Source organism: Pipistrellus kuhlii, unplaced genomic scaffold (assembly GCF_014108245.1).
Source record: "Pipistrellus kuhlii isolate mPipKuh1 unplaced genomic scaffold, mPipKuh1.p scaffold_m20_p_50, whole genome shotgun sequence".
Taxonomy (NCBI): domain Eukaryota; kingdom Metazoa; phylum Chordata; class Mammalia; order Chiroptera; family Vespertilionidae; genus Pipistrellus; species Pipistrellus kuhlii.
The window spans coordinates 1,783,489-1,809,611 of record NW_023425552.1 but is presented as its reverse complement, the minus strand read 5'-3'; the positions used below and the strand labels follow the sequence as shown (position 1 = coordinate 1,809,611).

The 26,123-nt window shown below is 48.7% G+C and overlaps 2 protein-coding genes across 5 annotated transcripts in view; both read left to right on the top strand.

Annotated features, from left to right (window-relative positions):
• Nucleotides 1–26,123, top strand: part of LOC118706328 (zinc finger protein 551) — an 82,669-nt gene that overhangs the window by 22,462 nt on the left and 34,084 nt on the right. Inside the window, exon 1 of one of the 4 annotated variants that reach the window (XM_045573473.1) lies at nt 24,727–24,835. The exons of the other annotated variants lie outside the window; for them this stretch is intronic. The gene's annotated coding sequence lies outside the window, so the exon portion shown is untranslated. Of the gene's footprint in view, nt 1–24,726; nt 24,836–26,123 lie in introns of those variants that run through there. 4 annotated transcript variants of the gene reach the window in all.
• Nucleotides 3,603–11,490, top strand: LOC123651021 (zinc finger protein 551-like). Its single transcript, XM_045573476.1, is given in 4 exon segments — nt 3,603–3,935; nt 9,631–9,754; nt 10,564–11,327; nt 11,330–11,490. Coding segments are annotated over 4 exon segments (942 nt in total). The 5' UTR covers nt 3,603–3,932; the 3' UTR covers nt 11,381–11,490.

The window sequence follows — 26,123 nt, the reverse complement described above, 5'->3', positions numbered from 1 at the left end:
GCGTTGAGACCTGGACTGCAGAACCGGAACAGGCACCCACACCCGAGGCTGGAGGGTGAATGAGGTGAGGCCGGGTTGAACTCTGGAAGCAGAAAGTAGTTTAGAGGCACAAAGAACTCAGTCACGGCCTGTTGTGACTCAACCAGCCACAGACAAACAACTGCACTGCGGGGACGCTACCTCTGTTGTCTCGTGACCCAGCACTGGAGCCTCTGATTCTGTGAACACACACTGCAAAGATCAAATTTACCACCAAGAGAAAGACTCTGGAAGTCAAACTCAAACCAATGAGCACAGTAATAATGAGCCTCTCCTGGGCTTCATTGACTAAGCCCAGCCCTCCTTAGCGCATGGCCCTTTGGGTAATGCAGCAATCTAGCTTTGCATGTGGCTCTAGGATCCCAATCACTCTCTGTCCATTGCGAATATTGTTCTGGGGCATCCAAGTGACATTGGGAACTGACAACTGAAGTTTTAGGGGATTGTCACAGGTTTGTAGAAAGTGTTGTCTACAAAACTGAACTCCTATTTGGATACTTTATTACAGATTCCGTTCCCTCAGGTGAAAAGAATTATTTCAATTATTCCTTAAGAGTACAAATCTAGCCAAGACAGGTTTGGCTCAGTGGATAGAGTGTCAGCCTGCAGACTGAAAGGTTCCAGGTTCAACTCCGATCAAGGGCATGTACCTTGGTTGTGGGCACATCCCCAGTGGGTGGTGTGCAGGAAGCAACTGATTGATGTTTCTCTCTCATCAGTGTTTCTGACTCTCTATCTCTCTCCCTTCCTCTCTATAAAAAAGTCAATTAAATATATTTTTAAAAGATTACAAATCTAAATATAAATATATGTAAAGGTATTTTAATTGACTTTTATAGAGAGAAGAAGGATAGAAACATACAGTGGCTTCCTGGACATGACCCACTAATGGACTACAGCCCATAACAACAGCAGGTGCCCTCAAATAATGATTGAACCAGCAATCTCTCTGTGCATGGGTCTATGCTCAGTAAACTGAGCCTTTTCAGCTTATCTCTCTCCCTTTTTTTACATCAAAATATTACATTATTAAGAGTAAAAGCAGGCTATGAGAGAATATATGTAATCCTATCCTACTGGTTTAAAAAAAATTTAAAAGGATATATAGGCCAACATATTGACATTTTCCATATGGTCTGCATGTCTGTAGTCAGTACACATTGTGATGTTAAGGAGCTAAGAGTTACTGAATGTTTACTACAAGTGCATAGCCTGGATTCAATGCTTTGCATATATTATTATTTCATTTAATCCTCTTAGCAATTTGATATGGTTTCACAATCTATTTGATGGGGAGGGAATCCAGGCTCAGAGTCAAAATTAATTGCTTGTTTGTAGAGTTAATAAAGGCATGGCTAGAAGTCAAACCCATGTGTCTCTAACCACCTTGCTCTGGGTAGTAATTTTAGGCTCTGCTGCCTCCTAGAGGGTAGAATCGGAGATGCATTTCCATTTGGCTAGATGTTATTGTGGGTAATGGGCAACCCCAAAGCTTTAATGCCTTACAGTAAAGAAGGTTTCTTTCTTGTTTATAGCACATGAACACCCTGGCTCTGCTGGAATCAGGATAAAGAAGCGGCCAACATGTAGGTTCCTGCTGGGTGTTATCAGAGATGGACAGAGAGGGCGGCCTGTCTCTCTGGTTCCAGACTCTTCTGTTAAGGTGACAGGCTCGACTCCCACATTTCATTGGTCAAAGCCTATCACTGGCTGCAGCCAACATCACGGTCAGTAGTAGAGCCTGACCTACTTGATGGGCCCCAGTCCAAAGGCGACCACATGGTGCCAGCCACTTTTGGGGCTGCTCAGGGGAAAAGGAGAGGAGTAGGCACTGGTAGTGAATGGCAGTGGAAGTCCGTTAGAATGGTTGGTTGCCTTTCTCCTCATCCACCTAGACTTTGTCCCTGAGCTTTCCAAAACCCAATACTTTTAGGAGTGAACTTCAAAAAAAGGAGTTTGGTCAGATGTCATTGGCGGAAAAATCAGAACCCACTTCTGAGTGTGACCCTGGGTAACTCCCTGCTGCCTGGGTCCCCCACTGTGGTGGGTGTGAAGTCCACATATTAAGAGAGTTGCCTGGGAAGGTTACTGGACTGCAAGCATTCCAGCGTCCATGTTCTCTTATATTCACAGCAGTCACTACCCTGCCTCCAAGCCTCCTTCTCATGTGCATTGCCCAGGTGAGTGCTCCATCAGATTGGGGCTGATTGGAAAACGCTGATATAACCCCCATGGTGATCCTGTGGTTTCCGTTCATTCTGTGCAGGAACCTGTGCTAAATGTGGTCCCTTCATATTTTCCCCATCCCCACTGCAGAGAGCACTGAGCCCATTCTGCCTCCTGGTCCTGGTGTTACAGGGAGACCATGCACACTCAGTAGATGAGCAGAGATGGCAGGTCCAGGAGTGATGCTCAGAACAGCCCAGGTACCTTCCTCTATTACCTGTTAGCCGAGATATCCCATGCGTAAGGGAGAGACCTGCTCTCCAGGAATCAGCCGTCCCAAAGGACCCCGAGCCCTCTCCGGGGTATCTAGTTACTCATTGGCAAAGGGGACTTAAGGGCCTATGAATGTTTTCCTCATAGCCTCAATAAAAGGGATAGAAGGGCCAGAACAGTGAGTAGTTCTCCCACTAGAGGTGGGCTCCTGTCTGGCCCCCCATATCTCGAAAGTAAAATTCTTCTAGTCTCTTTCGTTTGTGTGCGGCCCTTCTCCAGAACTCAAACCCTGAACCAGAACCCTGAACCGGGTGGGATGTGAAAGGGGTTCCCACATGTATATGTGTACATTATTAAGTTTTTTCATTGATTTTATAGAGTGTAAGGGAGAGGGAGACATAAAAAAATCAATGATGAGAGAGAATCACTGATTAGCTGCCTCCTGCACGACTCCACCCCTACACTGGGAATTGAGCCTGCAACCCATGTTGTGCCTTGACTAGGAAAAGAACAACTTCCTGGTTCATAGGTCAATGCTCAACCATTGAGACACACCAACTGGGCTTCATTATTTAAAAAAATAATAATAATAATAATAATAATAATACCACCGAAACCGGTTTGGCTCAGTGGATAGAGCGTCGGTCTGTGGACTCAAGGGTCCCAGGTTCGATTTTGGTCAAGGGCATGTACATTGGTTGCGGTCACATATCTGGTGGGGGATGTGCAGGAGGCAGCTTGTCAATGTATCTCTCTCATCGATGTTTCTAGCTCTCTAACCCTCTTCCTTCCTCTCTGTGAAAAATCAATAAAATATATTTTTAAATACAAACTAAAAAATAAATACCTGTAGTTTACATTGTTGATACTATTACGAATGTCTTCAATTTCCCCCCTGTGTATATATCTTTGGTGAATCTCTTGTAGTCCTACTACCCTCTGCCCCTAGGAGATCTGTCCCTCGTTTGCAGTCAGCCAACCCTCTGGACGCACCTTGTCCTTCCCCAGCCATCACTCACTCTGCCCCAACACTTGTATTCACCTAACTCTTTGGTTGGGTTGCTAACTCTGCTCCGCTACTGAGAAAACTACATTACCCAGAAGGACGTGCACGCGTGTGGGCGGAGCTAAAGGGCATTTTGGTGCCTGCGCATCCGGTTAGGGCGGGACTTCCGCCTTCCTCCTCTAGGTGGTCATTTTAACTTCTTCGGTCTTTGTCCACAGAGTCCCAGGCTTCAGGGCGCCGGTCGGGAGCAGGAGGAGGCCTTTGGGGGCCGCTGCCTGCGGGGTGGGGCGTGTCTGAGGCGCCGGGAGCCCCCACAGCCCGAGGAGATCGGCGTCTCCGCGCCCCCCGGCTCCTCTCCGCTCCCAGCGTCCCCGCAGCCTGACCCCCCGGACCCTCCCGCCTGGGGCGCGGCCTCCCCGGTCCCGCAGCCCCGGGCCCCGCGCTCAGGATGGTGAGTCCCTCCTGGGGGCGCGGGGGTGACGGGGAGGAGGGTGGGGGGCGGCAGAGCCACTGTGTGAGGAGGCGGTGGTGGCAGTGAGCGGGGAGGATGGGGAACCCGGGCCTGTTTGGGGTGTAAAGTGAGGTGCCCAGATGTCCCGCTTTTGGCGGGACAGTCCCGATTTTTAAACAATTCGTCCCGCGTCCCTTTACAATGGTCACCTTAGTGTAAAGGCAACAATGAGATGAGATGTGGTTTTTGCACGAGGAGTTTTACTTTCATTCTCAGAACGCTGGGGCCATAGATGGTTGTGAAAAAAAAAAAAAAAAGACAAAAAAAAACATTTTCTGTGGTAGGATACTTTTTTTAAAAATATATTTTATTGATTTTTTTTTTTTTTTTTTTACAGAGGAAGAGAGAGGGATAGAGAGTTAGAAGCATCGATGAGAGAGAAACATTGACCTGCTGCCTCCTGCACATCCCCTATTGGGGTACATGCCCTTGACCGGAATCGAACCCGGCACCTTTCAATCCACAGGCCCACGCTCTATCCACTGAGCCAAACCGGTTTCGGCTCTGAGGCAGGATTCAAACTTTTCCTGACATTGCTCAGAGGAAGAACAGACTAGAAGACACAGGCCAGCGGTTGTGGACAGGAAGGGGCAGTCCTGTAAATGATAAGGGAACTGGAAGAGTGAGCACTGAGGACTGAGCCCAGGGATCAAACTGGCACCTGGAGGGCATCTGGCCTCAGGGCTGGGCGAGGGCACTGAGCAGCCTGAGCCCATAGAGCCTGGTGGTTGCCAGGCTCCCAACAGACCATAATCTTTCCACAAAATCCTATAAATGTAGAATCTGTTAGGTGTATGGTAAGGTAACCAGACGTCCCGATTTCTAACAATGTGTCCCGAGTCCCACGGCATTTTAAAAAGTCCCGATTTTTAGGAAGAATGCACGACAAGCTAGGGAACGGCGGGAGACGGGAAGGGAATAGACGGTTTTCGGCGGCCGTGTGGCTATTGAGCCAGAATATGAGTTTTATATCATTTTTGTTAATTTTGTAATGTTAAACTTTAAACATAACAAATAATTGTTGAGAACTGCTTATCAAAGTCCGAAACGATGAAAACATTTTGTGACTGTCTCTCAGACAATACACATGGTACTGCGTGCTAGTAAGCTAAACAAGTGATGTCATTACAAATCAGCTATTCAGATAATTTAGGTAAGTAATTTATTTCATAAATACATAAGTTTTCTTGAATTTAGCAGACAGTACCCGTATTATTTATATTTTATTGTAGAAATATGGTAGCAACCATACTTGGGTAAAAACTGCTGTTTGAATTTTAACCCTACTGTTCTAACTTCGACCTGAGATAGTAGAGTTGGGACTGTCCACCGCTGTTGTAGCCCTTGGACTTGGGGACTTTGAACAGACACTGAGCCCAGAATCCTAAGGCCAGGGGTCGGGCTTCATGATGTGGACCTTGTTTCTGACAACCGGTGTAGTGAGTGTGAGGTCCTCCAGACATACGTTCCAGAATGTGCAAAGGCTTGGAGTAAAGAGTGAGCTGAATCAGGAACCTGCAGGGTATGTCTATAAAAATACATATATATTTTTATTGATTTTAGATGTAGAAAGAATTTGGGGGGAGGGGGCTGAGTGAGAGAGACTGATGGAGAGGCAGTCATCTTCACCACAGACAACACAGCATATTTATTGGTTTCCAAAGGGGAGGTTAAGGTCAAAAGGAGTTTTGGGTGTGCCCAGATCCTATTCATCAAGATCTGGGTAAGCTCCTCATTTTTTTTTCTGAAATTTAGCATATCAAGATCTGGGTAAGTAAAGGTCCTATTTGTTTCTCATTCCAAGCACAAGGATAAAGACAAGAAATCAGTACTGATAACAGGATTCTGCCAGTGCCCTCGGGCTCAGCTGATAAGAATTAAAAGAATGTCCAAGTGCCTTCCCAGACTGCTCTCTACAAGAGACAGAGCCACAGGGATGAGCAAAAAATAGGTATTTTTTGCCACTGAGAGGGCAGGGTGGGACGAGGCTAACTCCTGACTCCATTTTGTACTGTGGGGCAGGGCGGAGCTGTCCTCCATTTTGTAACTGGACCCTAACCCTCACCCAACCAATCAGGGTCAGCCAAAGCAGTGACATCACCACCCTTATAAAACCCCTTGACCTGTCGAAGTTGGGTCTCTCTTCCCCCATGCTGTCGGCGTGAGTGGGACAGAGCCCATGCTAGCATGGAAGAGGCTCTTTTGTTTATTGCATCGGACTCGGCTCCCTGGTGGTCCTTGGGGATCACGAAGTCTGGGCGTAACACCACCTGCAAATACCTACTGTGGATCCAGCCCACAAACCAGGCGTGTGACCTCATACCAGTGTATGGGTCTATGCTCAACAAAATGAGATACATCATCTAGGACAGTATATCACTGTACTACAGGGAATCATGGTCAGGTTGGTAATGGGAGTAGTAGTTCAGAAGGCAAAGTGTGAGCCTGAGGACTAACTTTCTTCCTGGGGCCACTGTTTGTGGGAAGTGGGTGTTACAACACAGCACAGGGACAGAAACTGTCATGTAGAGTGTGGGGAACAGATAATTGTTTAACAATGGCCAAAGCCGTTAACAGATGAGTGGATTTGAGATTAATGGAGGTCAAAGAGTAATTTAAACAAGATGGGACTAAGGCTGGGACATATCAACATTTCTAAACTTTCACCAGGATTTTCTTGTGACTCTTGGTGTGGTCTGAATGTGGGGAGTTGCAGTCAGTGTTGTGGATTAGCTAGAAGACTTGAGTGGTCATCTGTGAGAGGACCATCGGGGCTGGGACTTGAGTGAAGGTTAAGTGAGTGATGTTGGCTGTGACTAGTGAAGGGACATCAAGTGCAGCATAAGAGGAGGTGGGCTATATATATCTGAGATCTGATTGTTGTTCTTAATAGTTGAGGTTGAAGGAAATAAACAGTCATGGTGAGAGGCATATGTAGCAGGAATCAAGGCTGTGTCTATGAGTGTGGACTATCAGAGTCTGGGCAGTGCTTGATCCTGATTGAATATGGTAACCATCCTCTGGTCACACATGCTGAGTAATTAGTAAAAGGCCAGGGGATGCTGATGGGGGCTGGGGCTGTGGAAGTGCAGGTGTGAGAGAAGTGTGGTAGAAAGAGTGATGTGCACTCAGAGAGGGAATGTGAATTTATGGCCTCAGCACCATGACATTGACATAAGAGTGACTGAAGGAAGAGTCTATTTCTGGTGGTTCCTGGATGTAACAATAAGGTGAACTGCTGTGTAATTGCCTGTAAAGAGAGGTGCTTGAGTACTAAATTCTAGGTTAAGAGCTTAGGTGTCATTTAACTAACCACCTGCCTTTTGTGTGTGTTTTTTTTGTTTGTTTGTTTTATTTTCTGTTTTTTGGTTTTATTTTTTTATCAAACTTTATTGTTCATATTATTACAAAGGTTCCTCATTTCTTCCTCCCTCCACCAGGTTCCCACACCACCCTCAATCCCCTCCCCACCCCCCATTGTCCTCATCCATAGGTGCACAGTTTTATGTTCAGTCTCTTCCTCCCTCCACCACTCCCCCTTTCCCCGAGAACAGTCAGTCCACTCCAGTCCCATATCACCGACTCTACTACAATGAACAGCTATTATTGTTCATCAGGTTTTTCAATCTCCTTTTGTTGTTGTTGTTGTTGTTGTTGTTTTTATTTTTTAAAATATATTTTATTGATTTTGTACAGAGAGGAAGGGAGAGAGATAGAAAGCTAGAAACATCGATGAGAGAGAGTCATCGATCAGCTGCCTCTTGCACACCCCCTACTGGGGATATGCCTGCAACCAAGGCACATGCCCTTGACTGGAATCTAACCCGGGTCCCTTCAATTCCCAAGCCGACGCTCTATCCATTTAGCCAAACCGGTCTCGGCTTGTTGTTGTTTTTAATTAATAAACTTTTACACTTCTAAGAATAAATTTTTCAATCTAATAATTTTAAACCTTGTTTTTTTTTCTGCCCTGGGAATTGAGAAGCAAACTTGTTTACATGTAAACTTGCCCTTAGGCTATCAAAAGGTGTAGCCATTCAAGTGTAGATGGACACATTGTTTAAAGATAGCTGCTGGTTGGAATTGGATTACATGTTCTGAGTGGGAAGGGCTTGTCATTCCCTTTCTCCATTCAAATTAAGGTGTTAGCTTTAAAACCTCTTTTTGGCAAGAGACCTTAAACTTTCAGAACTTTAAATTTTTCAGATAGTAAATCAGTTACTTAGCATTTTCTCAAATCAATAAGACCTCCACATGCCCAAGGATACACTTCACACAAAAGACATTTCCAAATAGATCAACCAACCTCATCCAGGCCCCACACAAGGCACTCACAGATCAACAACCCAGCGCTATACTAACTCAACACATCCAGATCTAAGCCTTCATCACTTGATTCAGCAGACCCACAAGTTCTCCCAAAAGTTTCCAGCCATGTCAGAGAGGCAGCATTGGGACGGGGGAAGGCAAGGAGCGAGCTGTTCTGGGCCTGGCTGCTCAGGGCCTGGCCTCTGTTGCTCTGGTCCGTTCCACAACCAGCTGCTCCGGGTCTAGCCACTGCCGCTCCCAGCCTGGTAGCTGCTGCTTCGGGCCTGGCTGCTCCTGACCTGGCTGCTCTGGGCCTGGCCACTCCCAGCCTGGCAGCTGCTGCTCAAGGCCTGACCGCACCCTACCCCACTGCTCCAGGCCTGGCCACTCCCAGCCTGGAAGCTGCTGCTCCAGGCCTGGCTGCTCCTGGGCCAGGCCACTCCGGGCCTGGCAGCTCCTGACCTGGCTGCTCCAGCCTTGGTTGCTGATGCTCTGGGCCTGGCTGCTCTGGGCCCGGCTGCTACCAGGGCCTGGCCACTCCCAGCCTGGCTGCTGCTGTTTTGGGCCTGGCAGCTCCCCACCTGGCTGCTCCAGGCTTTAACCTGCTGCCTTTTGTTGTTGGTTTGACGCACTGATTGAAAGGAATGAGATAGCATTTATCAGTGTTACCCAACCTTGTAAATCTCCACTGGCATGGGTAAGGAAGATGGGTAAGAGAGAACTAGATTTTGGAGGTGGTGAACTATAATTTTGGAAAAGAAGGTGATTAGGAAATAATTTATCCACAACATGGCATATTTGCATTTCCTTTGAAGTAGTGCCTCTGTGAAGGAAGCTGTGTGAGATGAATGTTGTTCAAGGAACTATGTGCAGCAGGTAGTACAAAGCAATGGCCTCACCACATTGGGATTGGGGTCCAGAGGGCGACATTTGATGCCATGTTTTTGGTGTCTTAGGGGAACAATCTGAGGGACTACAATGCTATTTCCTGAGAAAACAGTATCAAACCACTCACGCTGTCTTTAGGGCCAATATCCCTCACTAACCTATGCTTTTGACACCCAGTCTACTGATAAGAGGCAGTGTGGCGTACATGGGAGGGCCAGAGCTCGGGTATCTTCTATCTACTCAACTGCCTTAATTGTTGTTGGAAGAAAAATATCAGCAGGAATATAAGAAGACAGTGGCTTTCATGGAATGAAGGCCTGGTATTTTCTCACATGTGAAGAGTGGAAAGAACAGATGGGATTGGAAGGTGGGTAGTAGGATAGACTTATAATATCGGGAGTGACTCTGGTCATGAGCTGTACTGTCCCCATTATGACAGGATGTGAACTTTGAGGATGTGGCCATTACCTTCTCTCAGGAGGAATGGGGGCTCCTTGATGAGGCTCAGAGACGTCTGTACTGCGATGTGATGCTGGAAGTGTTTGCACTGGTATCATCTGTAGGTAAGACCTCCATGTTGTCCCAGTGTCCTGAGGTGATGACCTCACTCCCTTTATTCCTCAGGCATAGCTTTCTCTATCACAGCCAGAACATTGCCTCTGCTAATTTCCCCCACTGTCCTGTCAAATGTGCTGTGGCTGCCAGCCTGACTGAAGGACTCCACGATCATCCATAACACCTGTTATCTCAAAAAGTACATTAAGTGGTAGGGAGTCAGGCGTCTTGCAGTGAGCTTATTGGGTCCCAGTTTGCACTTTCCCTTAATGGGAAGCTGACAGTGTCCACATGCTTCTCTGAATACTAAAGCAAGCTGTGTTGCTCAGGCCCAGGGCTGACTGCTCACTACTTCATCACCTGTTCCTCTGCACTGGTACCTCCACAGTATTCAGCAACATTGACTTGCACATATGTTATGAGGTGCACTTACATATGTGCTAAGTAGTTTTCAAAACCAGCTACTCCTTTATTGAGTTTTAGTTTGGGTAGGATGGAACCAACCTCTCGCACAGCTCTCCCGGTCCCCAGCAGATAAGCCATGGTGAATGCTGTTAGTTAAAGGATGAGCTGGAATCCATATTCTAATCCATGTGGTGCTTTCCATGTTTCTATCATACTTCTGTTGAGGCCTCCCTGTCTTGGGATCTTCATCAGCCCAAAAAAGTCACAAGAGCCTCTTATTCATCCTTCCTGCACATCTTTTATTTTCACCAATTTCATGAAATCAACGTGTGATGTGTAACACACTTTTGCAATGACACTTCCCCCTGTCACACAGTCAACATTCATTTTCTCACCATTTTTCACTTTTCAGGTTGTCAGCATAAAATGGATGATGAGGAGGCCTGTTCTGATCATAGTGTATCTATACAAGGAGAGTCACAGGACAGGGCTTCTAAGACAGCTCCAGCCACCCAGAGGACCCTTTTGTGTAAGCGGTGTTTCTCTGTGTTACAATATATTTTGCACCTAACTGGTTCACATTCAACATACTTTGAGGAGAAAACCTTCTGTAGTGATGCATATGTTGGAGACTTCCATTTCAGTGCAAACCCTCACCAGCAGCAGAGGAAAGAATGTGGAGAGGAGGCTTGGAAACAAGCTATGGACAGGGCATCCTATGTGAGCAGGTACAGCTTCTACTTCTCGGTGGTGCCTTCAACTAGCAGGGAGGTTGGGGAAGATCTGCGATACAACTCAGAGCTTCCGCAGCACCAGGCCACTCTCAACACCGAGGAGCTACCCTGTGGCAGTGAGATTTCACAGGAATTTCTTGATTGTAAAAGTCATCACCAGTGGGATTACTGTGAAAATGCTGTCTGCCACATCAGGGAAGTTGTTCGATGTCAAGGTGAATTTTCTGGGGAAGCGATTTATGAGTGTAAGAAATGTAGGAAAGTATTTAGACGATTCCTTAACCTCATTGGACATAAGAGAGTTCATCCTGGAGAAGAGATGTATGAGTGTAGTGAATGTGGGAAGTCCTTCCGTCTAAGAGCTCACCTCACTGAACACCTCAGAGTTCACACTGGAGAGAAGCCATATGAGTGCACTGAATGTGGGAAGTCCTTCAGCCAAAGAAGTGCACTCATTACACATCAGAGAGTTCACACTGGAGAAAAGCCATATGAGTGTACTGAATGTGGGAAGTCCTTCAGTGAAAGAAGTGCACTCATTAAACACCAGAGAGTTCACACTGGAGAGAGGCCATATGAGTGTACTGAATGTGGGAAGTCCTTCAGTGACGGCGGTACACTCACTAAACACCATAGGGTTCACACTGGAGAAAAGCCATATAACTGTCCTGAATGTGGGAATTCCTTCAGGCAAAGAAGTGCACTCAATGCACATCAGAGAGTTCACACTGGAGAGAAGCCACATGTGTGTACTGAATGTGGGAAGTCCTTCAGCTACGGAAGTTCACTCACTAAACACCAGAGAGTTCACACTGGAGAGAAGCCATATAAGTGTACTGAATGTGGGAAGTCTTTTAGTGACAGCAGTACACTCCTTAAACACCGTAGAGTTCACACTGGAGAGAAGCCATATGAGTGTACTGAATGTGGGAAGTCCTTCAGTGAAAGAAGTACATTAATTAAACACCAGAGAGTCCACACTGGAGAGAAGCCATATGAGTGTACTGAATGTGGGAAGTTCTTCAGTTGCGGAAGTACACTCTTTACACACCAGAGAGTTCACACTGGAGAGAAGCCATATGGGTGTACTGAATGTGGGAAGTCTTTTAGCCAAAAATCTCACCTTATTAAACATCTGAGAGTCCACACTGGAGAGAAGCCACATGAATGTAGTGAATGTGGGAAGTCCTTCAGTGACCGAAGTGCACTCAGTAAACACCAGAGACTTCACACTGGAGAGAAGCCATATGACTGTATTGAATGTGGGAAGTCTTTTAGCAGTAAATCTGACCTTATTCAACATCTGAGAATCCACACGAGAGAAGCCATATAAGTGTACTGAATGTGGGAAGTCTTTTAGCCGTATATCAAGTCTTATTAAACATCTGAAAGTTTACACTGGAGAAGAGTGTTAAATGTGCAGGAATTTTTTATTTTATTCACTTAAAATAACAACACTGAAAGTCAATGGGATCTTTTTTTGTGTTTTTTTTAACGTAAGCCCTTTTAATGGATCATACAGTGTACTGTATTCCTCATGTGTTTCCAGTAAAAGTGCGGATTCAAGGACATGCCCAGATCTACTACCTGATACATTTGTAGCTGAAGAGATTTTTTATTGGATTATGCTTTTATGAATTGTTTTACTTTCTACCTCACCAACCTGCAAATTGCTTACTGTACTCTCTTCTGCTTTATGAATTTTTAGTAAAGATTTTTCTTTAGTACCTTAATTCTTTTATTTCATTTTCTATTTTCACTTCTAGGGATGATTGTCAAGCAAAATTATGATATATCATCATAGAGTTAACGGATATTATTTGAATTCCAACCTTTCTGTGCTTTAGGAGGGACAGCATAATACTAGAAAATTACGCTTTGGCCAATATTGGCTTATAGTGAGTGCATTGCTGCCCAAGGCCTTAAAAGAAAGACTACTTGACTTTGGGGTTCCAGTTTTCATGTTTGATCCCAGCACATTCGGGGATATAGCAGGCATCTGATTTCTTTTCTCTCTCTCATATTGATGTCTCTCTCAATATGTCTCTCTTCTCCCCCTTCCCTTGCACTCTTTCTCCCCTTCCCTCCCTCCCTCCCTCCCTCCCTCCCTCCCTCCCCCTCTCTCTCTCTCTCTCTCTCTCTCTCTCAAAATATCCTCAGATGAGGATTACCAAAAAATCCAAACATTCACTCTGGTGCCCTGAGATGAGGCCTCTGCCTGCACAGCCTAACTTTACTCACTCTTTCCTGCCTTTGCCTGGGACATTCCCACTGTAGCTGGGCACACTGTGTCCTTCCCAGGGTTTGGAAGAGAAGAGGCCCAGTCAGGGCCCTGGTGGGAATTTGGGTTCTGTGTCTAAGATGTATTGGCCGGGGCTCATCTATTTCCATCCAGAGTGCTTCTCCCCACCCCCCTAGGCACCTTCCTGCTGCAAATGAGCCCACTTCTGTATCTGGGAGAAGCCCCTTGATGCTTTGGACCCCCAAATCAGTTCATCTTTAGAGAGTCCTGCCTCCAACAACCCACTCACACCCCTGAGACCCACTGGTGTTTAAGTCTCTTTTCCATTTTAGGGATTATTTTGCACTTTGATTTTATCAAAAATAAAGCACTCCTCTCTCCTTCCCCTTACCCAGACAGTCCTGGAGGTAGTGTGGATGCTACAGGAGATGGTGCTGTATATTTTCAGTGGTGAGAACAAGCTGCAATACAAGCATTTCCAGAAGGAGAGGGTTTGTCTCAATAAAAGTCCACATTCTGAGATTGAGATGTGGTTGGTGTAACCCCTCCCTAAGTTTTTCCTTTGCATAGAAGACCTGAAATGAGGTGATAAATTTTGGTTTATGGGGAATAGTGTGCTGCTAGGGTGTACGGTTGAGGGGCAGAGAGGTTGGGTTCCTGTGAACGTCCGTTTGCCACATCATCGGCCAGGTTCCTTGAGTGGGTAGGCTGAGGGAAGCTGTAGGGATGAGAACTTGGATCAGGTTGGATGGAGGGTCAGCAGCCATGGGTGGGCATAAGGGACATATATAAAGATGGAAGCTGTGGATACTGTTGAGCCCAACTGTTTCAGGTGCTGTAAATGCAGAGTCCCCTGTCCTTGGGAATTGGCATCTAGTGGAGGACAGTCCACAAGAAAGGACCAGGATACCCGTGACAGGTGACAGCAGTATGGGGGAAGGTGAAACTAGCGTTGGTCAGTGGGGACTTCACTGAAGAGTTCTGTGAAGGGCTGGCAGACTCAGATGGGAGCCTGCAGGGAGCATGCCCTGTGCATTTACAAGCTGTATGGAAATCACTCTGGTGGCTTTTAACAGCAAGGATCAGAAAGTGGTAAAAAACAAATAAATGGTGTCCGATTAGGCAGTAGTATTGTGCATCTTGTCCTGAGCCCAATTGAAAATACAACTAAATCAAAGAACATCCACTTGTATTAACAAATTAGATGCAGCTGAGCAGACCATTTACAACAAGGAAGGGCACGGGAGAATGGCAAGAACTGGGAAGTGGACTTTCCAGGGACAGCAAGCCAGTGGGTCAAGAGGGTGAGCAGAAAGCAGTGTTGCGCCAAAGCTGTGTCCCTTCACGAGGTGGGTAACGTCCAAGTGCATAAAGGAAAAGCCACAGGGCAGCTGGCTGCTGGGGAAACTGGACGGAAAGGCTGCCCCATGACAGGAGGGCCAAACAGCAAGGTGCTGGGGAGAGACAAAAGTGCAGTTGCATTGTTTTGGCTTGGTTTTGTCTTTGCTTTTATTCTCTAAACCCAGAACACAGGACTTTTCTATTGCAGACACTCACCTGGGGCTTTGGAGCAGGGAGAGAGGCACAGGCTTAAGGTGCCTGAGGAGGAAAGCAGGACAGGGAGACATAGCCAAGAGCATTCTTTTTTTCTTTCTTTTTTTCTCTAAATTATTTTTTAAATTATTACATAAGTCTCCTCCCCCCTTCCCATTGACCTCTATCTGCCTGCTCCTACCCAAAAGCACATGCCCTCACCCTTTTGCTGTCTATGCCAACTGGTTATGCTCATATGCAAGCATACAAGTCCTTCGGTTGATCTTTGACACCCCCCTCCTGGGCCTTCCCTCTTAGTTTGGATGGCATGTTCAATGCTTCTGTGACACTGGCTCTATTTTTGTGCATCAGTTTATGTTCATTATATTGCACAAATGAGTGAGGTCATGTGATATTTATCTTTCTCTGATGGCTTTATTTCCCTTAGCATAATGCTGTCTAGGTCCTTTGATGCTGTTGCAAATAATAAGATTTCCTTCTTTTTTGACAACAGCATAATATTCCCTTGTGTAGATGTATCACAGGTTTTTAATCGACTCATCTGCTGATGGGCATTTAGGCTGTTTCCAAATTGTTGCTCTTATAACTACCATTGTGCTGCTATGAACATAGGAGTGCATATATGCTTTCTGACTGGTGTTTCTGACTTTTGGGGATATATTGCTAGAAGTATGACATACTTAATCTTTCAAACCTAAGTGGCCATTTCTCCCCAGAAGACCTATCCCATCCCAGTAGACTCAGGGAAGCAGATACTTCCTGCCACATCCTGCATTTTGAGCTTAACAGAAAAAAAAAGAAAAAAAAAAAAAAGGCAGAGTCTGAATAGTCCCAAAGAGCCTTCAGTGTCTGTATAGGAAGAGAAACTGGTCCGCCCGTCTATTCTTGGAATCCTATCTAATAAAAGGGCAATATGCAAATTAACCATCACTCCACTACAACCACAAGCCACGCCTATCAGCCAATCAGGACCGACTATGCAAATTAACCCAAAGAAGAGTGAGAGAGCAGGAGGGAGGCTTGGTTTTTCCTGGTGATGGAGGAAGCCAAGCTTTCCGCACACCTTGGCCAGCCCAGGCCTCTGCTTAAGGCTACAAAGTGTCAATTATAGAAGATACATAAATCCCAACAGGAATGGTAGCCACAGGGCTAGACATAAATCCCAACAGAAATGGTAGCAGCCACAGAGCTAGAGAGAGTGGGAAGCTACGGTTGCCCCCAGGGATGGAAGAAGCCAAGCTTCGGCAGCCCTGGCCTGCTTTGTCCTCTGCTCCAGGCTATAAAGTTTCAATTGTAGATGATAAATCCCAGATACCAGGGCCTCTGCTTGGGTCGCTGGGGGCATGGCCGGCCTGCAAATTGCCACAGGACCCTGGCCCAGGTCCACCCATGCCCCAAGGGAACCCCCATCCTGATCCGGGACACCCTTCAGTGCAAACCAGCTGGCCCACTCTCATGCACCAGGCCTCTATTCTATCTAATAAAAGAGTAATATGCAGATTGACCATCACTCCAACACACAAAATGGCTTCCCCCATGTGATCAAAGATCCTGCCCCCATGTGGACAGAAGATGGCTAGCAAGGAGGGGGCGGCAATTGTGGGTGATCCTGCCAGCTGGGGAGGGCATTTGGGAGAGATCAGGCCTGCAAAGGAGCGTAGTTGGAGGTGATCAAGCCTGCAGGGGAGGGCAGTTTGGGGTGACCAGGCTGGCAGAGGGGGGGAGTTGGGGGCAAACAGGTTGGCAGGAGAGTGGTTAGACATCAATCAGGCTGGCAGGGCGAAGCGGTTGGGGGCAATCAGGAACACAGGCAGGCAAGCAGTTGGGAGCAAGCAGTTCTGGGTTGTGAGAGGGATGTCCGAATGCCCGTTTAAAAGGGCAGTCGGGCCAAAACCAGTTTGGATCAGTGGATAAAGCATCGGCCTGCGGATTCAAGGGTCCCAGGTTCAATTCCTGTCAAGGGCATGTACCTTGGTTGCGGGCACATCCCCAGTAGGAGGTGTGCAAGAGTCAGCTGATCGATGTTTCTCTCTCATCCATTTTTCTGACACTCTATCCCTCTCCCTTCATCTCTGTAAAAATCAATAAAATATATTTTAAAAATAGATAAAATAAAATAAAATGGCAGTCAGACATCCCCTGAGGGGTCCCAGATTGGAGAGGTTGCAGGCTGGATTGAGGGACACACACACACACACACACACACACACACACACCAACCCGTGCATGAATTTCATGCACCATGCCTCTAGTCAGACTGATAAAAATTCCAGGTTGCCAGCCAACCCCATTGGGATGTGTGTGTGTGTGTGTGTGTGTGTGTGTATATATATGTATAAGAATCTCTGACCAACCAAGGCCAGAGCAATATGTTGGGACACACGTGGAGGAGCAACTCTGGGTCAGGAAAAAGCACCCATCTTATTCCCTGAAGGAAAATCAGCACCATGGCCACACCTAAAGCCCTGTCGGAAAAACATGCTTGCGTCATTAAGACTGACAGCCAGAGGGCAGGCACACCGTGGTCTGGGACTGTTGCAGTTGCGTGTGGGTTGACAGCACCCGGGGGTCGTTCGCGTGCCAGGAGGGGAGGAGAGGACGCAGCATGCCCCGGAGGCCTGCGACTGCACAGACCCGCAAACCCCCGTGGCGTGGCCAGGAGGATGCCAATCGGGTCCACCACGGTGGCTATCCCTGCAATCCCGCAACTTCTGGGCCAGGAGGCGGGACTTGCACAGCCACCCCTCGGCCCTGATGACCTGCAGGCGCTACTTCAGCTTGTCCCACAAGCTCCACTTGGCACAGTCATAGCTGCCACCATTGCCATGTGGGGAATACATGCTGCCCCTGACCCACCTCCTCTGCCAAGAGGCTCTTCGTGTGCTGCACACAGGCCCAGAGCAGCCTGGCAGGGGCGGGATGCCTGCCAGTTCTGCCCTCTGGCTGCTCTGCACCTGCATGTGTTGCCCATGCCCAGAGTTTGCTGGCCAAGGCTATGAAGGCAGGCATCTTTCCGCACCTCGCCCACTGGCCTCTCTGTGTCTGAACACGCTGCCCATGGACCTGGAGCCAGGCGCCTGGCTTCCTTGCCTTGGGCAGTGCTCTCTGGGCTGGTAGGCGGCCTCCCGCCCCACCTGGTACGCCCAGGTGTCGTCACTCCCCAAAGACCACCCGGGAGCCGAGTCCGATGCAAAAGCAAAAGAGTCTTTATTTCGAGCTAGCCCGAGCTCACCCCCGCACATACCGACACAGCGGCAAGGTGGAGAAAAAGAGCGGGTTTCTCTAGAACAGTGTTTCCCAAAGTGTGGTACGCGTACCACCAGGGGTACGGGAAGAGTCTGGTGGGGGTACGCATCGCACCGGAGTTTTGTGGGGATATGCACTGCACCGTGCTTAGCTGCGCCTGATTCTACGCCCTCATGAGTATCAGGGGTACTCAGCGTTACGAAAATTATAGAAGGGGTACACATAGCCGAAACCGGTTTGGCTCAGTGGATAGAGCGTCGGTCTGCGGACTGAAGGATCCCAGGTTCGATTCCGGTCAAGGGTATGTACCTTGGTTGCAAGCACATCCCCAGTAGGGGGTGTGCAGGAGGCAGCTGATCGATGATTCTCTCTCATCGATGTTTCTAACTCCTCCTCTCTTCCTCTCTATAAAAAATCAATAAAATATGTTTTAAAAAAATTATAGAAGGGGTACACATATGTCAAAAGTTTGGGAAACGCTTCTCTAGAACAAAGGATTTGTAGGGGTGGTTGGAGGTCACTGCTTTGGCTGACCCCGATTGGTTGGGTGAGGGCTGGGGGTCCAGTTACATAATGACATACAAAATGGAGAACGCAGCACAAGATGGAGTCAGGAGTTGGCCCCGCCTTGCCCCACAGTACAAATTAGGAGTCAAGAGTTAATCCTGTCCTGCCCTCTCACACCCACTGGCACCTCAGAATGCTGTCCACCAGCCCAGAGCAGCCAGGATGGGGCGGGTGTCTGCCTTCCTTGCCTTGCCGAGGAACCTAGGAGTCCCACCCACCCCCAGCCACTTGGTGCCTGCACCCATAGGCCTGGGGGCATTCTGGCACCCAGGATGCTCAGGGCCTATGTGCTGGCCTACAGGCTAGGAGCAGCCTGGGTCACCAGGATGTTCCCGGGACCTAGGCCAATCAGTACTTGCATATGCAAATTAACCTGCCAAAGATGGTGGGTTAATTTGCATACTCCTCCTGATCAGCTGGTGGGCGTAGTGAATGTATGCTCAACTTACATGTTTCTCTTTAATTATATAGTGTATGTATATATATATATATATATATATATATATATATATATATATATATATATATTCTCTTTTCAGTATTACATAATTCTCAGCAATATTTAGGAAAACTCCTCCCACAGACTTTAAAACTCCTCCAACAGACTTCATGTGCCATTAAGAATAAAATTTCAGCCGAAACCGGTTTGGCTCAGTGGATAGAGCATGGGTCTGCGTACTGAAGGGTCCCAGGTTTGATTCCATTCAAGGGCATGTACCTTGGTTGCGGGTATATCCCTAGTGGGGGGGGGGGGGTGTAGGAGGCAGCTGATCGATGTTTCTCTCTCATCGATATTTCTAACTATCCCTCTCTCTTTCTCTCTGTAAAAAATCAATAAAATACATTAAGTAAAAGAAGAATGGCTGAAACCGGTTTGGCTCAGTGGATAGAGCATTGGCCTGCGGACTGAAGGGTCCCAGGTTCGATTCCCGTCAAGGGCATGTACCTTGATTGCGGGCACATCCCAGTGGGGGGTGTGCAAGAGGCAGCTGATGGATGATTCTCTCTCATGGATGTTTCTAACTCTCTATCCACCTTTCTTCCTCTCTGTAAAGAATCTATAAGAAATATTTTTTAAAATGAATAAATAAAATATGTTTGAGATGCATTTAAAAAAAAAAAAAAGGAAAAAAAGAATGAAATTTCATACACTGGTGTCATTTGTTGTAAGACTCTGAGGTTTAAATGGAACCACCAGAGAGGAAAGATGGCAGTAGAATAGACAGACATGCCCTGAGCCTTGTCCCGGAGTAGGTAGAGCGAGCAGCTGAAACAAGTGGAATTCAGCCCAAATTTGGCGAGGAGATGCAGTTGGTGAGATAGTTTGCACTGGCGAAGGGCGGAGGTCCTCTGGATAAAGGTAAAATCGGGGATCTAGGCAGGAGGATCTGCCGAGCCTCTGTGGCCAGATGTTCAAGGGGGAATCTACAGGGTGCCAGGCCGCGTCCCTGAGGACAGGCACAGCATTTATATGTGAAAAATTAAAAAAGGCACTGTGGGAGGTGGGGGATTTTGGACATTGGAGTTTGGATTTTGGATCAGGGCTCAGAGGCAGCTCTGAAAGGCTGGCAGGACCTTACAGTGCCGGCAAGAGAGGAGCTCAGGATAAGGTCCCTCCTTGCGCTAGGGCCTGTGTCTTTTCCCACTGAGCCTGGTTCATGGGACCTTTCTCTCTCTCTCTCTCTCTCTCTCTCTCTCTCTTTTTAAAATATATTTTATTGATTTTTTCACAGAGAGGAAGAGAGAGGGATAGAGAGTTAGAAAAAACAATGAGAGAGAAACACCAATCAGCTGCCTCCTGCACACCTCCTACTGGGGATGTGCCCGCAACCAAGGTACATGCCCTTGACCGGGAATCGAACCTGGGGCCTTTCAGTCCGCAGGCCGACGCTCTATCCACTGAGCCACACCAGTTTTGGCCATGGGACCTTTCGGATACAGACACTTTACCTGTAGCTGAGGTGCAGGTAAGTGTCTGTATCCAGTTTCGGCCAAAACATTTTTTTTTTTTTTTAATTTTGACTTAAGTCCATTTCAAACTTTCAGAAGATCTTTTTTTTTTGACAAGGCAGGGGAAGATGGAAAACATTCCCAATCAAACCTACTTTCTCATGAAACAATAATAGATAAGCTTGTGGTTTTGCATGAGTCATAACCAACTGAGCACCAACGTTAATAGGGCTGACACTTAAGAATGTAGGAAACAGCCGAAACTGAGCGTCAGCATGTGGACTGAAGGGTCCTGGGTTCGATTCCCGTCAAGGGCAGGGACCTTGGTTGTGGGCACATCCCCAATAGGGGGAATGCAAGAGGCAGCTCATGGATGATTCTCATTGATGTTTTAACTTTCTATCCCTCTCCCTTTCTCTCTCTGTAAAAAATCAATTGTATATATATAAATAATTAGGAAACATTTGGTAGCTTTTCCTGTTTACTTTTGTCCATGAAGGTTGGGGGCGGGAAGGGGGGGGAAATGTGCATTTTTCAACTGTCAATGAAGCTTTCACCCTGTGATGCCAGCAGTCACTGGCCCACTTCTGACTCAGGCCAAGTTCTATGCTGGTTTTTTTTTTGTTTGTTTGTTTGTTTGTTTGTTTTAATATAGTTTATTGATTTTTTACAGAGGGAGAGGGATAGAGAGCTAGAAACATCGATAAGAGAGAAACATCCATCAGTTGCCTCCTGCACACCCCCATCGGGGATGAGCCCGCAACCAAGGTCCATGCCCTTGACCAGAATCGAACCCGGGACCTTTCAGTTCACAGGCCGAAGTTCTATCCACTAAGCTAAACCGGTTTCGGCTAGGCTGGGTTTTTATTCTACACAACAGGTACAGGAAAGTTTAACAGTTCATTGACTTGGTGTAAGATGAAACAGACTGGGGGGCAGAGACTGGGATGCCAGGACACAGGCTTTATTGAAGAGAAGAGTACCATTGCCAGCTCCTTCTAGAGAAAAAGCAGAAGAGAGGGAGGGCGGGGGAACAAGCACCTTTAAGGGAACGAAAGAAAGGGGGCGGGGCTTAGGGCACTCAGCACACGATGATTGGTGGTTTCATGTAAGGCCTATGATTAGAGATCTAGACACTTGGGAATCCTGGGCTTTGGGCATTTGGCAGGTGCTGATGGGTGGTTCAGTGCTCAGGAATGTCTGGCTGCAGGTGGAGTTTACGTCCGTCCATCAACTGGAGGAAGGGAGGATCTATCACTTGGCACAATCCTCATGCTGTCGCCCCGCAGGGTTTGTCTCTTACACTCTTGTTTGGTGAAATATCCCTCCCCCCTCCCGCAATTAGGTTTCCAATCAGTGCAATTCTAATTAACCAACAGAAGGCAACGCCCACTTCCCCCATCTCTAATTCCCACCCAAGGCCTCTGACATCCCTTCTGACCCCTCTCATCTTGCTAGGTGCTAATATCCCCAGCGTGGGTGCTTTCACTTGGCACTTCAAAATGGAATTCTTGCCCTAACCGGTGTGGCTCAGTGGATAGAGCTGTGGACTGAAAAGTCCCAGGTTCGATTCCGGTCAAGGGCATGTACCTTGGTTGCGGGCACATTCGGGAGGGGGGAGGGGGGCCCGGCAGCTGACCTATGCTTCTAACTCTTTATCCCTGTCCCTTCCTCTCTGTAAAAAATCAGTAAGATATATTAGAAAAAAAGAAAAAGCCGAAACTGGTTTGGCTCAGTGAATAGAGCATCCGCCTGCAGACTCAAGGGTCCAGGGTTCAATTCCGGTCAAGGGCATGTATCTTGGTTGCAGGCACATCCCCAGGTGGGGGTGTGCAGGAGGCAGCTGATCGATGTTTCTCTCTCATCGATGTTTCTAACTATCCCTCTCTCCCTTCCTCTCTGTAAAAAAAAAAAAAAAAAAAAAAAAAAAAAAAAATCAATGAAATATATATTTTTTTAAATCAATAAAAAATATTTTTAAAAATCAATACTATAAATATATAATTAGATCCTACATGTTTGATGGTCCCAAGGACCAGAAAGGCTTGTCTTCAGAGGGCTGGCAGCCAGATCTACCCTTGGTCACCATCCCAACGCTTAGGGCTTAGGAATATGCGTCCCCCTCCAGCCTGCAACTGGGAGGTCCTCCCCACAAAGCTCTCCATCACCCCCGGTAGAGGCTTATACCCAGGTAGGAAGCCATCTCTCTCCCCACGTCTACCCCCGAGGACAGGCTGCGCCTCTAACCCTCACCCTCTTCCCAGCCCAGCGCGCTCCGCCCGCCGTCTCCCGTCTCCCGGCTCCGCCTAAGCCGGAGCGCGGGGCGGCCTCGCAGGAGGAGGCCCGGGGGGCAGGGGACCCGGCGGCTCCACTTGGGGGACAGCGCCGGCTCCTCCAGGCCCCGCGGGGCCTCGGTTGTCTGCAGGGAGGTCGGGGCGCCCGTGCGGAGAAGGGAGAGGCGGCGGGAGGCGGGGCCTCCACCCCGCCTGCGAGGAGGGCCGCCCCCTCCTCTCCCGGGCCCGCGCCACGGCCTGGCGGGGGGGCGTCTCCGGGAGCCGCTCCGATTGCCCGCGCCCCGGTCCTCGGACCCCGGGGCGCCGCGGGGAAGCCTGGCTCTGGTCCGGCCTCCGCGAAGCCCGATCGCCTCGGCCGCTGCCCCGGCCGCACCGGATCGTGCATTTGGGCTCGGCCGTCCCTCCCGATCGCCGCCTCCCCCGATCCCTGCGCCCTCTGCGGAGCTGCCCGGAGCGCCCGGCCGGCCCTGGCTGCAGCCTCCGGCCCGGTCCGGCCCGGCAACTTTGTTCCAGGTTCAGTTTGGAGCGGGGACGGGGGTGGGGGCCGCGCGCTGCCCAGGTCAGACTCGGGGCAGCGGGACTTCCGGGGGAGCTGAAAGCCCCGGAAGCCCCGCAGCCCCGAGCCCCGAGCCCCGAGCCCCGAGCCGCGCACAGCCCCACGGGGAGGCTTTGGGAAGCGGCGATCCCTCTACTCTTCCTCCTCCTGCGCCTTCCGGGGCCGCCGGAGCTGATCCTCCAGGAGGCAGCGGCCTGCAGGGCTGGCTGGCTGCTTTGTTCCTCCTTCATCTTCCCCTGCAGAAGGTGCATGCCTGGGCCTCCGCCTGGGTGGGTGCGTCTGTGTTGCATGAGTGTGTGCGGGTTGTCTGTGTGGATCTGCTGCCCCTTTGGGGGTTCCTGATGGTGTCTGTGTGGGTGTGTTTCCTCTTTGTGTCTGCATTCTGTGTCCGTGTGTGTCTGTCCTGGTGTGCGTGTGTGCATGTGTGCGTGTGTGTGTGTGTGTGTGTGGGTGTTGTGCATGTGGGGGTGTGTTCTCCCCTCACATGTTCCCCCTGCCTAGAGAGGGGGTCCTTGTGAGCCTGGGTGCCCAGCTGTGTCCGGGGTGTACTGTACTGGTGCATGTCTGTGCACCCTGGAGACAGAGAGGAAGCAGAGTGTGGTTCTTTTATTTTATTTTTAATATATTTTATAGATTTTTTACAGAGAGAAAGAGAGAGGGATAGAGAGTCAGAAACATCGATGAAAGAGAAACAGCCATCAGCTGTCTCCTGCATACCCGCTACTGGGGATGTGCCCGCAACCAAGGTGCATGCCCTTGACGGGAATCCAACCTGGGACCTTTCAGTTCGCAGGCCGACGCTCTATTTACTGAGCATAACCGGTTTCTGCTGGTTGTATCTCTTGTGTGTGTGTGTGTTTTCTCTTTGTGTCTGCATTCTGTGTCCAGGTATGTCTGTCCTGGTGTGTGTGTGTGTGTCCTCCCCTCACAGTGTCCCCCCTGCCTAGAGAGGGGGTCACTGTGAGCCTGGGTGCCCGGCTGTGTCGGGGTGTTCCTTACTGGTGCGTGTCTGTGCTTTGTGGTGTGGAGTTTGCGTGTCTGTGCAAACAGCAAATGCACAGGCAGTCTCTCCTCAGGGGTGTGGAGAGGAAGGACAATGTGATTCTTTTCTTCTTCTTTTTTTTTTTTAAATATACGTTATTGATTTTTTACAGAGAGGAAGGGAGAGGGATAGAGAGTGAGAAACATCGATGAGAGAGGACCATCCATCAGCTGCCTCCTGCATACTTCCCTTCTTCCCCCCCCTTCCCCCGCGCCCCGGATGTGCCCGAAACCAAGGTCCATGCCCTTGACCGGAATCGAACCTGGGACCTTTCAGTCCGCAGGCTGGCGTTCTAACCACTGAGCCACACCGGTTTCAGCACAGTGTGGTTCTTCCTCCTCCCGCAGGCCGAGCCCTTAATGCCTCTGCTCTTCTAGGTGCCCAGGGGCCCAGGGATCCATCTCAGATCCCAGGGATGGACGAAGGGAAGAGTCCGTTCCCGGAACCCCAGGCTGTGGGGAGGAGGAGCATCGTGGAGGACTCCGGTGACAGACCAGAGGTAAGAGAGTGTGTGGGGGGGGGGGGGCAGAGAGGGTGTTTGTGGAGGACTCTGTGCCTTTGTGGAAAAACGGAAGGATCCTGGATCCCTGGAAAGGAATGAATGAAGGAACGAATGAATGCATATGGTGACAACTGAGGGGGAAGACTCATATGCCCCTAAGTCCCCCTTCACCACGCTCCTCCCCTGTGTGGATATACATGGAAAGGGCTGGAGGAGCTGTAACTGGTTTGGCTCAGTGGATAGAGCGTCGGCCCGCAGACTCAAGGGTCCTGGGTTCGATTCTGGTCAAGGGCATGTACCTTGGTTGCGGGCACATCCCCAGTTCAGGAGTCAGCTGATAGGTGTTTCTCTCTCATCGATGTTTCTATCTCTCTATCCCTCTCTCTTCCTTTCTTTGAAAAATTAATAAAATATTAAAAAAAAAATAAGAAAATAAAGCCGAAACCGATTTGGCTCAGTGGAGAGAGCGTCAGCTTGCGGACTCAAGGTTCCCAGGTTCGATTCCGGTCAAGGGCATGTACCTTGGTTGCAGGCACATCTCCAGTGGGGGGTGTGTAGGAGGCAGCTGATTGGTGTTTCTCTCTCATCGATGTTTCTAGCTCTCTATCTCTCTCCCTTTCTCTCTGTAAAAAATTAATAAAATACATTTTTAAAAAAAGAAAGGGCTGGAGGAGTCAGATACTCCTGGCCCCTGAAGAGCAGGTCAGCCCTTGCCCATGTGTAAGCCAGATTGGTACCTCAGAGAGGAAGAAGCCTGGGGCTGCTCAGAGCATCTCTCCTGGACCTCAGAGACCTAGTCCCCTGGATATCCATGGCTACCCAGGAACACAGGGACCAGGAGAGAGAGGCGGGCCCTGTTCTTCCCAGTGGGGGTCGGGGAGACATAGAGAGGGATGGGCTGAAACCGGTGTGGCTCAGTGGATAGAGCGTCGGCCTGCGGACTGAAGGGTCCCGGGTTAGATTCCGGTCAAGGGCATGTACCTGGGTTTCAGGCACATCCCTAGTAGGGTGTGTGCAGGAGGCAGCTGATCGATGTTTTAGCTCTCTATCCCTCTCTCTTCCTCTCTGTAAAAAAAAAAATCAATAAAATATATTTTTTTAAAAAAGGAGAGAGCCGAAACCGGTTTGGCTCAATGGCTAGAGCGTTGGCTTGGGGACTGAAAGGACCCAGGTTCGATTCCGGTTAAGGGCATGTACCTTGGTTGCGGGCATATCCCCAGTAAGGGGTGTGCAAGAGGCAGCTGATCGATGACTCTCTCTCATCGATGTTTCTAACTCTCTATCT